The 13,065-nt window shown below is 34.7% G+C and overlaps 1 protein-coding gene across 8 annotated transcripts in view; it reads left to right on the forward strand.

The window, feature by feature from the left end:
* The first annotated feature begins 80 nt into the window (after positions 1-80).
* Positions 81-13,065, forward strand: part of LOC123549634 (nucleoporin SEH1-like) — a 33,637-nt gene continuing 20,652 nt past the window's right edge. For all 8 annotated transcript variants that reach the window (XM_045337872.2, XM_045337871.2, XM_045337869.2 and 5 more), the window contains exons 1-5: positions 81-296; positions 8,006-8,056; positions 9,160-9,384; positions 10,324-10,454; positions 11,991-12,083. In XM_045337872.2, the coding sequence (XP_045193807.1) occupies positions 186-296; positions 8,006-8,056; positions 9,160-9,384; positions 10,324-10,454; positions 11,991-12,083 (611 nt within the window). In that variant the 5' untranslated portion in view covers positions 81-185. The remainder of the gene's footprint in view (positions 297-8,005; positions 8,057-9,159; positions 9,385-10,323; positions 10,455-11,990; positions 12,084-13,065) is intronic.

The following is a 13,065-nucleotide window of genomic DNA, read 5'->3' on the forward strand; positions in this document are numbered from 1 at the left end:
CGGGAACCAGACTACTCTTTGGGTTGTACATGAAAATATATTGGAAGTTTGAAAGACCTGCAACCAATCAAATGTCCTCTTCTGTTTTAATACGGCGGTAAATTAAAGATGGCGAATTTCACATGCTGAAAACAAAACTAAAACTAATTTTTGTAGTTCTTGGAAAACAGAGTTGAATACAAATTATGTTTGTAGCCAAAAGTATTCAGTCTGACCACAAAGACTTGATCCATGATGTTTCTTACGATTTTCACGGCCGGAGAATGGCTACATGCTCCAGTGATCAAACTGTAAAGGTATAAAAATATCGAACATGTATCCCAAATTATTATGCATGAGTTTGGTTCATAATGCCAGTCTGCTCAGTACTAAGGAAATAAATGTATAATGGAAAGAAAAACAAATATTTCCTCTAGTTTTAGACGGAGGCTATCCGCATGACGGTCGTGCTGATTCAATACAATAAAAATTTTCATATATATTCTTTATAATCCACATGACAGTTGTGCCGATTTTTTTCGTTATTTGTATGATGGTTGTGTCGATTATTTGCATGAGGGTCAAGCCTGGAAAGTCATGCTGATTATTTTTGCTGTCCATTCTCGATATCGACATTATAGGATAAATTCTGTTTTCCGGTATTACCCACCAATAAACACCCATTCCCAGTTTTACCGTGAGGGGGGATCGGCCATTACGCTGTATAGCGGTAGTGTTTACAGGCCTTTTTTTCATCAATTTGGGAATGCCACCGACACCGTTGGAATCGGGAAAATGCTCTCTTAAATTATCTTAATTGGGACAATTTGCAAATTACCAAAATCTACATAAATGTGTTTTTGTGTGAAATATTAATGAATTGCATTTCAGTAATTGTTCAACAGTATTATAATTTACCTAAATATACATACATATTAGCAAAACTATCTTAAAACAGCAAAAACCCTAAAAGGTATAATCATTTGGGAATTTTAAATTCAACTTTGGGAAAAAAAACATACTTTTTGGCATTGGGATTACCTCCTTTTACAGGAGGTAGATTCATAGGGAAAAAAGCCCTGGTTTAATATTATCCTTTTTTCAAGGTTTAAACAAAGACAGAGCTCCAGATAAGATTTTAGGTTAAAGGGTATTTTACCCCCTAGTTTTTTTTTCAAATGGTATTTTACTCCTAGATGTTTTTTCAAAAGGGTATTTAGAATTCTAAATGGTTTTTCAGAATTCGAAATCATTTAAAAAGTTAATAATAATAACTGTTTGTATAATTTTCTGATATTCATGTGCTCCGCTGAAGTGCCTTTGTCGACCAATGCTGTTTTCCTGAATATTTTTGAGCCTTCATTCAAATAGTTTTAACATTTAGTTTACTGCATACATTACATCTTACACTACATCTTAATTTCAGTTACTGACCACTGCGATATATCAACAGCCAGTGATACTTTGACTGTCAATGTTTTTTTCAGAAACACCAACATGTATGTGCTTCGGCTTTTTCAACAGTTACCCATTATATATCATAGATCACGTGCTTAGCGATAGGCATTGTCCGAGTCATCTCCTGTCACACACTAATATACTTGAAGAAGAAAATGGCATTATTTTACGATATCGTTTGCGTTTGATTTTATGAGACACCATTTTGTTTGTTGTACTCGATTACAAAAAGGATGTGCTTGATTTACGATAAAATTGGATTACGCACTTAAATCGAGTAAAATACGTATCCCGTTTTTTCAATGCGTATCAGTACGCGTAGGTTTGATTTTAAATGCGTTTTTTGTAAATTTCAAAACGTATTTACGCAAATACGCATCTTATCTGGAGCTCTGCAAAGAGAATGATTATCCTGTTTTCTCATATTCTCGGGGGGCCTAAGGGGTTGTTTTTATTCCCAGTAACAGATTAACCATTTCATAAACAGTATTTGGGTGTTATTTTGTAGAAAATTCACTTGTCTTTCAGATGGAGTCATAAAATGTTACTGAAGTTATCCCATTTAATTATTTTGTTACTGTATTTGATACCACCCTCACACGCAGAAATGGACCAAGAGTTTCTCGTATTCCCGTGGATTCAGATTTGACTTTTCATCACAAATAACACCACCAGAAAAAAATAAGGATTTTTTTGAAAACTGAGTAAAATGCTGATAGTTTCACCAATATGCATTCAAATCACTTGAAATTTTCAGTGTGTCAGTTTTGTACCATTCCTGTCTAGAAAATAACAAACATTAAATTATTTGACAACTTGAAGGCAAAAAACGAGAATATGAGAAACCCTGAGAATACGAGAAACAGGGATAATAAAGTATTGCAGATTATCATAAAACATTGTTGTCATTAAGATTTAGAAAAAATATCCTCAAAGTTTAATTTATTTTTAAAATTTTATTTTTCATGCTACACTGCCGCTTCCGTTTCTCGATACCGAAGGTGTGAAATTATTCGCATTTTTCAAGGTTAACAAATTATTTTTGCAAAAATTCTGTTGCCGAGGTCGTAAAATACTATTTTCATTGTGAGAAAGTAAGAACTTTCCTAAAATCTTATCTTCTGGCAAAAATAATCGTTGATATTGTACACGGTCCGTATATCGGTTAATCTCGCCAGCCCCCCTGACCCTACAGTACGTCCAAAATGAAAAGTTCCAATGGACACCCATCACCGTGACACCAGACTATCGTGTTCAAAGAAATTTGACCACCCAGCTGGGTGATTTCACCGCAAATCGCGGTGAACAGCGTGTCCGGACACGGTGCTCGCCGAACACGCTGTTTCGCGGTGAATTCGCGGCGGATTGCGGTGTTCATGATATTGTTTTAAAATATGCTTTTTTTCATTTTATTTTAACCAAAAATTAAAAGATATATTTATGTGTATGTTAACACAAAATATCATTGTAATTTTTCAGTTTCAATGTTCGTCTGCAAGGTAATTTTGGAAACTTTTCGTATTTTGCAGGTACAGCACTTGACACGAAGCGTTTACGACGAGACAGTGCTTAATAAACAATAAAACTTGTAAATTCAGTTGTTAGCTCGACTATTCGAAGAATAAGTAGAGCTATCCTACTCACCACGGCGTCGGTGTCGGCGTCGGCGTCACACCCTGGTTAAGTTTTTCGTACCAGTCCACATTTTGACAAAGTCTTTTGAGATAAAGCTTTGAAACTTTCAACACTTGTTTACCATCACAATGTCCAGTTGTAGGCAAGAGTACATAACTCCATCAAGCATTTTGACTGAATTATGGCCCCTTTTGACTTAGAAATCTTGGTTAAGTTTTTCGTACCAGTTTATATTTTGTGTAAAGTGTTTGACATATGGCTTTGAAACTTTTATATCTTGTTCAGTATAATAGTCTCTATCAATAGGCAAGAGTACGTAACTCTCTCATCTTTTTTGGCTGAATTATGGCCCTTTTTGAACTTGGAAATTGGTTCTGTTTTGAAAATGTCCATGTTTTGTCAAGACTATTTGACATATGGCTTTTAAACTTTAAACACTTGTTTATCATTATGATTTCCATCTGTAGGCAAGAGTACATAACTCTGACAATTATTTTGACTGAATTATGGCCCATTTTGGACTTTGAAATTTGTTCAGTTTTTCTTACAAGTCAGCGTTTTGTCAAAACTGTTTGAACTGTGGCTTTGAAACTTTTAACACTAGTTTATCAACATGATTTCCATCTGTAGACAAGAGTACATAACTCTTGTCAACTATTTTGACTGAATTATGGCCCTTTTTGGACTTAGAAATTAGTTAAATTTTTCATATAAGTCCATGTTTTGCCTAACATATAACTTAACATATTTGCCATCATGGTCACACATTGCCATTTAGTGTAAGACTAATCGAAATCCACAAATACAGGAACATTTTTTGTTTAATCCATTTTTTTGTTTAGTCTGAAAATCTATGGAAATATTTTGACCCCATTCTTCAATCAATTCTTCGAATAGTCGAGCGCGCTGTCATCCGACAGCTCTTGTTTTATTTAGAGTTCACTTTTGCAGTTTTGTATGTTTGTTGCAAACTTCTGTTGTTATACTAACAATTACTTTAACACGATTACGTTATTTAAAACCCTAACGATTAATCTTCGTTCACAGTTTGGCATGGAGTTAGATAATTATTTAAGAGGTAAGTTACCAGTTAAAATTAATAGTTTTTGAATAACTTGTTAATTTGTAACGAATTTATTTGCTTTTGTAAATATCAAAAAAGAATTTGAAATTTAATTTTAATGCAATATAGAATATCGGCATTAAATTTTTCGCTCGGGAAAGAAAACAGTGGTATTCACTTAAAGTAAACAAAGTAATTATCCATTTAAACATTTAGATGCTTGTCTACATGTCTGAAACAACAAATTAATCGAATTATATCACATGACATTAATTAAAAAAAAAAATTTCAAATTTCAGGAAACTATTAATGTGTAACATACAGCTGTTAAAAATTATGTTTTATCTGCTCTTTTTTTTTTTTTTTCAGGGCAAGATTACGAAAAATAGTGCTGAGTAACAGCCTTGGAAGCAACAACTTACAATTTAATATTTTTTTTTTGTAAACGTAATTTTATTAGCATTAAATGTCATATATGTTTATAACCTCATATAAAACAAAAACCTGTGTATCGGTAATGCTTACAGAAATTATTTTGTGTTTATTATATAATTCATATTATGTATTCACTACTGACAAAAATTGTTTATTCTCCATTCTGTATTATTTTCGGCAAGATTAAGATACTTTCATATTCGTAATATTTGCATATTCGTAATAACGTATGATCTTTTTCATAAAATTTTGTCTGTGTAATAGACTAAAGGGAACAGAAACAAAATATGAAATAGAATTATACTGTTTAGTTTTAACAACTGCACGTGTATTTGTCACGTTATGTGTGTGATTATTACATGATGATTTATAGAATATGTCTGTCTGTCTGTATTTTGTGTAAATAATCTTCGATTGTTGGTATCGTTTGTATCTGTGTACATGTTATGAATAAGAAATAAAATCAAATGGAAGCATTATATGAGAACGCAACATAGCAAAATATTTTTTTCTTTCTAATGTAAATCATGGCTTTATTTGTTTGAATTGTTTGTGCTTCCTAATAAATATTATATTCCGTTAAATTTCGTATAGAAAAAATGTGAATTAATAAAAGATATTGAAGCCCGATTTTTGTTTTCTGCTTCTTCCCTCCTCTGGTGTCGTGCTGTAATTTTCACTCTTGTTGAAAGTTTCTACCAGTACCCGTAAGTATAGATAACAACTACTTTACGCTTTCATTATTTATTATAAACCATATGGAAATGATACATAGTTATTAGTAGCTTTAAAACATCGTGTAGTGAACAGTCCCGCACGACGGCCAAAAATCTAGTCGTATGTGATTGTCACTACTCTCGTAGTCCAAGCACGACTGTCTAGCTGACCGTGCCTCACGTATGACTAGCTTTAGGACCGTGCGGGACCGTATTACTAGCCACAACCGCGTCTTGCTCCGAAACTTCACTTCTGTTTTTTTTTTCTCTTCTATTTTTTATATACTAGTAGTTGATGTGTACCTGAAATATAAAACAATTGCTTCATAACTTTTGATTTATCCCTTGTTTCATTGTAAATTTTACGATAATAAATCATTGCAAACTGAAAATAAACTAGACTACATGTACAAGTGAAAATGATATTGATTTAAACATCGAACAATTTTCATGACTTGAAGTTAAAATTAACTGTTTGAAACTGCATTTTATAGAAAGAAGTTTTACTCGAAAACTATAAAATTTAAATACTCTTAATTGATGTCGACAATTACCTAATTAGCACTTGTTATACCAACATGAACTTATTAATCATAAGTAACTTACCAAATAATTTCGCAACATGTGAAAATTGGCAAACATGCTAAACGAAAGAAAGACTTAGGCAGTTTAATTGCAACAGAGGTGAGTAAAACATTTATTCCAACATGTAATGTTAGTAGTAATTGTTAGTGGACGTTTTAACATTTTTTACATACAACTATGAACATAAACAAAGGAAACAAAACAGTTTATAATTACACATCTTATAAGCTTAGTGTTCACCTGAAAACAGAAAACAATATTGTTAAAACAAAATATAGGAGCAAAAATTATCTTTCTACAATCAAAAACGGGATTAATTGAGACGATCTGAACATGGAGAATCACCGCAAATGTACACCGCGACGCATCGTGTCCGCCGATCGCTAGGCAGCCGATAACGGACTCGGTGTCCGTTTCGATGTGCTAGCGTGTTCGGGACACCGCAAAAGGACACAGTCAATCGTTTTTTGTCACCGAGGTCGCGCGAAAAAATGACTTTTCATCTTGGACGTACTGTATTTACGGAAATACCGGAAGACGAGATTTATCCTATAATGTCGATATGGTCAATAGGTTTAAATACTATATATACATTAGTAAAATTTATTTTTAAAAGCTTTTTTGACACTTTTTTTCCTGCTTACCAGATCCCTATAGAAAATCATTATTTGACAATTTTTAGCAGGCCAGCTTTTGGTAAGTTAACAACCCACGACAGCATGCAAATACGATGCCTATCATTATTACGTTAAATAACTTCTATACAATTTAATTATTGAATTAAAAATATAATATGAAAACATTAATATATTCATTCATTGCAGTGTTGTTTTAATAACTAATTGATTTAATATGTTTAAAAATGATAATGATGCTTTAAGTAGTCTTTTATATATACGATATACCTTGAGCCAGGGATTTTTTTATCCCCTGTCAAGGCGGAGGGATATAGTTTTGGCGTTGTTCGTACGTCCGTCAGTCGTGAGCTGTATGTAGGAAGTGGTTTGGAATATTTAAATAAAACTTCATAAACATGTTCACCACTATAGGGAAATGCGGCACATAAAGTTTCAGTCAGATTGCCCAGGTAACACCAGAGTTATGGCTCTTAGTAGTTTCTAGTGTTAACTATATAGGGTACTATAAATACGGCAATTTCTGCTTGTGACATATTTGACCTAGAACTGAAATTGAATTGAGATCACCATAATGTAGTAGTGCACACACAATTTCATCAGGATCTCTTTAGTAACTTCAGAGGTATTGCCTTTTAATTGTTTAAAAATCCACATATTTGTACATAACAATCTTTACAACTTTACCAATTGGTAGAATTTCATTAAACTTCTTTTATTTTTTTCCATGAACATTTATCATGTTTATTATCAACATCTGAGTTTGTGTACCCACACCCAGTCACCCCCTATGCCCCCCTGGTCACATCTCCCTCCCCCCCCCCCCCCCCCCCCACCCCACAAAAATTTTCTTTTTTTAAACAAACCTTCCATGAATATTTATTAACATGCAAAGTTGTACTCCCCCCCCCCCATTCAGCTTCATCCGAATTTGCTTGTATTTTGGGTTGCTTGGGTAAAGGTCAAGATCATCAATTCTAAAAATACAAAAATTTGTTTTCTTTTGATAACTCCAGTTTGGGATGAGGTAAGCAGACCAAACCTGGTAAATAAGTAGTTTTCTTAGAGACCAATGTTTTTGTTTCATTTTAAATAGGTAGGGTCAAGTTCATTGTAATTAAATACAGAAAAATGGTATTCCAACAGTAAGTTAGTAAGAAATGCAGTAGCTTTCAAAGAGCCTGAAATTCAATTGCATTTAAGTGCTTGTTATAGGCAGACAATGCTTCTTCATGGATGAAACCTTTAATCCGTTCAGCTGGGGATAGTATCAATTCAATGAACTTGTTTGTCTGTATCAGCAGGGAGTTAGATATTATTTTGATATACGGGAATAAGTTTAAGCGCAAAGCCTCAGCTTCATCTTCCATGATTACTTATTCTGCCCACTTTCACTATTAAACATAGCTGCATCTCCTGGACTGCTCTTTTTTCTACAGGAAATTATTCACTGTTGCTGTTGATAACAGTTTTATGTAGATCAGTTTATTTTGTTTCAGATATGGGATCAAGGAGAAGATGGAGAATGGACTTGTAGTGCCAGCTGGAAAGTAAGTGAATTCAAACCTGTCACTGGTTATTTTATGGAGTAACGAGTATTTTCTCATTTCATTTAGTTTGTCCAGACAAAAGTGTAAGGAATGCACACACGTACAGACAGACACACACACACACATATGTGGAGATCATTACCGTATCTCCCTTCCCTTTTGTTCGTGATTGGGAGGGAGCGAGGATAATACCACAGCTCTTACCGTTAGAACAATAACTGGCTTTTCTTTAGGAAGCAGACTCAGAAGTGACTCCTTCGCTTCAAGGCTTTTGAGCTTTGGCCGTCTTCGTGCCTCCTAAAATTTTGTCCATTCATCTGGATTTCCATCCAAGTTGTGTTGTGCATATCTCAGCAAACATCATAGAATTGTTTTTCAGCATGTGAAGTTGGGTACCTGTGGTTGTGTTTGGGATTTCACTCAGCCCAGACCAGACTTACGGCCATAGAGGATTTTATTATTAATATTATGCATTTTGATTGGAAAAGTTTAGTTGTATATTATCAACAGAGGGTAGAAAATGATGCAAATGTTATAACAAAATTGTTAGTTGTAAATTTGATTTGTTATTCCATGTTTGGTGCTGTATGACATTCTTGTGTCGATTTGCTGTAAAATCCAAGCCACTCACTTGTCATTATGGTGTGGGAGACATATTGATTTAATCCTGTCTGTCTGTCTGTCTGTCACAAAGCTTGTCTGCACTCTAAGTCAAACATTCACCAAACTTCAACAAAATGTGTCTACCAATAAGTGCTCGGCCAAGTTCGATAACTAGCCAAATCGGCCTAGGCACTTCGGAATTATGGCCCTTGAATTACCAAAAACACTCAAATTTCTTGCGCAGTTTTGCCCCCAAACCGGCGCCTATACTACTTTTAAAGGTAGTAGTATAGGCGTCTTTTTGGTGTCAAGAAAGCGCATGCACATGTGGATTAAGTAAACAGTATATAAAAGCTGACTTACTACTTAGATGATTAGGCAGTTGTGAGAGACATGCGCTTTTGTCAAAAGCATCTCTTGTTCCATATGTGCTTTGCAAATTTCTCAAAAATGAAGAATCCCTAATCTTCAGAGAGAGAAACAACTTATATTTGTTTCAGACACATAGTGGTTCAGTCTGGAGAGTGACCTGGGCACATCCTGAATATGGACAAGTGGTGGCAACATGTTCCTTTGACCGCACAGCTGCCGTTTGGGAGGAAATGGTGGGTGAAGTACGCTCAGACGGTCAACATAGATCCTGGATAAAGAGAGCAAGTTTGGTGGACAGTAGAACGTCAGTTACAGATGTAAAATTTGCTCCAAAACATTTAGGCCTACAGCTAGTAAGTTCACTGTCTGTACTACAAGATTCTTATTGTAGTTTTGTATACCCATTCTTTGTTCATTTGCTAATATCTAGAAAATTTAGATTCCGTGCTCTTCATCTTAAGATAAAGTGTCCTACTTAATAGATTGTACATTATAAATGAATGAACGGAATATATTGTGATGCTGTAGTTTTTCACTTCTATAGTGACCTTTACCTGGCAGCTAAATTTTAAAATAGACTGGTCCATCATTCAATTTGGGCATTACCATTTAGTATTTGAAGGGAAGTTCAATGAAAATTTACTGACTGAACAGCCAACAGTGCAGACCACGTCCATGCAGGCTGATCTTGGTCTGCACTGGCCGCAAAGGCAGAATCAAATGCTGCCAGCAGGCTAAAGGTTAAGCTTTAGCTTTATTAAGGTATCTCTGTATATGTGCATCTACATTCATTCTCTACCACTGATTCTTGTTGAAATTTGAGTTATTTGGGGAAATAGGTTTAGTACTGGTACAGAATCCAAGAACGCTGGTTATGTTACCTGCCGGCTGTTACAAAACTGAAATACTGTTGAAAAACAGTGGTAGACACAAAACAAATTATTCATTTTCCACCTACTTAGCTCAGTACGGAGAGTTCAGATCTATGAACAACGGAGTTTTGAGTTTTGTCACAGGCAAGGCGTATGTTTTCTGTGATGATTTGGTGGCAGACATTTGTGTAAAATCATTGTTTTCCACCTCTTGATTCATGTGGAGAAGTTTGCAGTTACTGCAAACATGTTATTACTGGTAAAGGATCCAGGAACACTGGTTAGGTAAAAAGCTTTCTTTTATATAACTAAGATACTGTTGCAAGTGCTAAACCCAACACAGACGAAAAATTCCTGGTATTCATATTAAAATGAAAAAGACATGATACTTGTATTGAAACACATTGTATACTGTTTCAGGCAACCTGTTCTACTGATGGTATTGTACGTATTTATGAAGCTCCAGATGTTATGAACCTCAGCCAGTGGTCACTGCAGTATGAGATCAGCTGTAAACTAAGATGTAGCTGTCTCTCTTGGAACCCTTCAAGGTAAAAGATATGCAGTAGTATATGTATTAATTGATTTTGTTTTCTTTGAGTGTCTATGACTCTGTGTGAGAGTATGGTTAACCATATTTACTTGTAGTACTAAGTATGTCTGTCCATTTGTTACTCTCCCTTGTCAGTTAGATATGAGAGCCTGCTAGCTTAGCTCAATAGGGAGAGTGCAGATCTGCAGATGGGGCATATGTTCTCCATGACAATTTGATAAAAGACATTGTTCCCACCTCTGATTCATGTGGAGAAGTTGGCAGTCTCTTGGGGAGAACAGGTTAGTTCTGGTACAGAATCCAGGGACGCTAGTTAGTTTAACTGCCTGCCATTACCTAACCGAAACACTGTTAAAATGGCGCTTAACCCAAAATAAAAATAACTGAATATGAGATTATGCTTTGACACCAAAAACATCTACAAATAATTTGGATTTTTTTTTGTGATAGATGATAAACATGAAGGTTTACCGTCCTGCTCAATAGGTATAGTACAAGACAAAGTGGCAAGAGAAGTCTTGGCTCAGACTTGTTTTCTCTTCCACAAACTGTGAAGTTAGTATTCATGAGGGCTTATTTTCATAGATTTGTGGGTTGAGTCAGTCCACAAAATTTAATTCCAAAGAACAGGTAATTTTCGAATTCATTTTGCGTTTAAAAGTTGAACTCCAGAATTCCTACCGCCATGAAGTTGTTTTGGTGAAAACCGTAAAATTATGTACCTACGGAATAAAATAATTTCACAGTACTCTTAGACTGAGTTTTCTCCAAGATATGTTATGTATGTTTATTCCACTAATACCTTAAGCAAATAAATATGAGAGGTACATGTATATAGAAAAAAGTTGATAGTTGGTAACTCCAGTAACAGATGAAATGTAATATAATTGTGTTTTAATAGATATGTCAAACGATATTAGTGGAGAAAAATACTGCCATTGGTTGGGCCTGATCAGGTAGAACAGCAGAAATTAAAAATGATATATTAGCATGGCTGAAATATACTGCAGCTGCTGGCTTGTAATTGTATGATACGGAGACAGTGTCAACAAAAGGGTGAATTTTGCTCTTCAGATCTAGGATATTTTCTAGTTGTATACTGTTAAAAGTGAATTGTATGCAGAGGATTGTGGGGACAAATGTTTCCTTAATGGAAAAAACATTGATGACTTTCTCCATTATTATGAGATATTTGTAATTCCAATATCATAACCATAAAATACTTAGACAGTCACTTCTGTTAAGATCAGTTTTGATTTTTGACAAAGTTTCATGTTTTTCAAACTTCCTCTTTTATGGTTATTGTGTGTTAAGAACTTTTAATGGAAGGAGATTAATTGGTTTTGATCAATATCTGACCAAACCTAGTGGTTACTGGTGATACTGCAATCAGAATATTCCACACTTTTCATTATTGGATTTTTTGTCCGCCATTTTTACTCGAAAGGGTGCTTTTAAGTAATTTTGAAACATTCTGAAATTTATTTGCTTTAGTTTTAAACTGAATTGGAAGTTTGCCCATCTTTGATTACAGGAGACATCCACCAATGTTAGCAGTAGGAAGTAATGACGCAAATACTGCAGCAGGCGGGAAAGTGCAAATACACGAATATAATGATGCTACAAGGTAATCATACAAAATTGTCTTCCATAGAAGACATAGGTAGATAGAGCATAGCTATAGTTTAATAGGGAAATCTTGAAAATTTGGATATCAGTGGTCAGAGCTTGACACCAACTTATTTCTTCAGGATATACAAAGCACTAATTTCAGTATTCATTTGGTGGTCTGCCTACAGTATAATTAGCTCATGAATCTGATTTTTTTGGGGGGGGGAAAGATGAGTTATTGTCATCATTTGGTGTTGGCATTGCCTGGTTAAGTTTTGTGTTTAGGTCAGCTTTTCTACTAAACTATCAAAACTATTGCTCTAAAACTTGCAACATTTGTTCGCCATCAATAGCTGACTCTGTACAGCAAGAAACATAACTCCATCCTGTTTTTTGCAAGAATTATGGCCCCTTTTGGACTTAGAAATATCAGATTTCTTGGTTTTGCATTTAGGTCAACTTTTCTCCTTAACAGTCAAGGTATTGCTTTAAAACTTGGAGCAGTTATTCGCCATTAAAAGCTGACTGCACAGCAAGTACCGTAAATCTACATTGGTTTTTGCAAGAAAATCGGATTTCTTGGTTAAGTTTCATGTGTAGGTCAGCTTTTCTCCTAAACTATCAAAGCTATTGCTTTAAAACTTGCAACACTTGTTCACCATCAATGTCATCCTGCTTTTGCAAGAATTATGGCTCCTTTTGGACTTAAAAATATTTTACAGAGACAAAAAAATCGGAAGAGCGTCGGCACCCGCAAGGCGGTGCTCTTGTTTGCTTATATAATGACATTTCCCTTTAGTCACCTACATCCTTAAAAGACATCTTTTTATCCCTTAAAATGAGTTGAACAAATAGTTGCCATAATGAGTCAGTGTGCAGAGTAATTTGATCAAGGTCAAGATCCTATGGTGATATCAAATGTAAAATAGGCAGTATCTTGTATTTGCTCCCTTTCTTGGTTTGCATATAAATGTTCATCAGATGAGACGGTGTGCAGA

Source organism: Mercenaria mercenaria, chromosome 6 (assembly GCF_021730395.1).
Source record: "Mercenaria mercenaria strain notata chromosome 6, MADL_Memer_1, whole genome shotgun sequence".
NCBI lineage: Eukaryota > Metazoa > Mollusca > Bivalvia > Venerida > Veneridae > Mercenaria > Mercenaria mercenaria.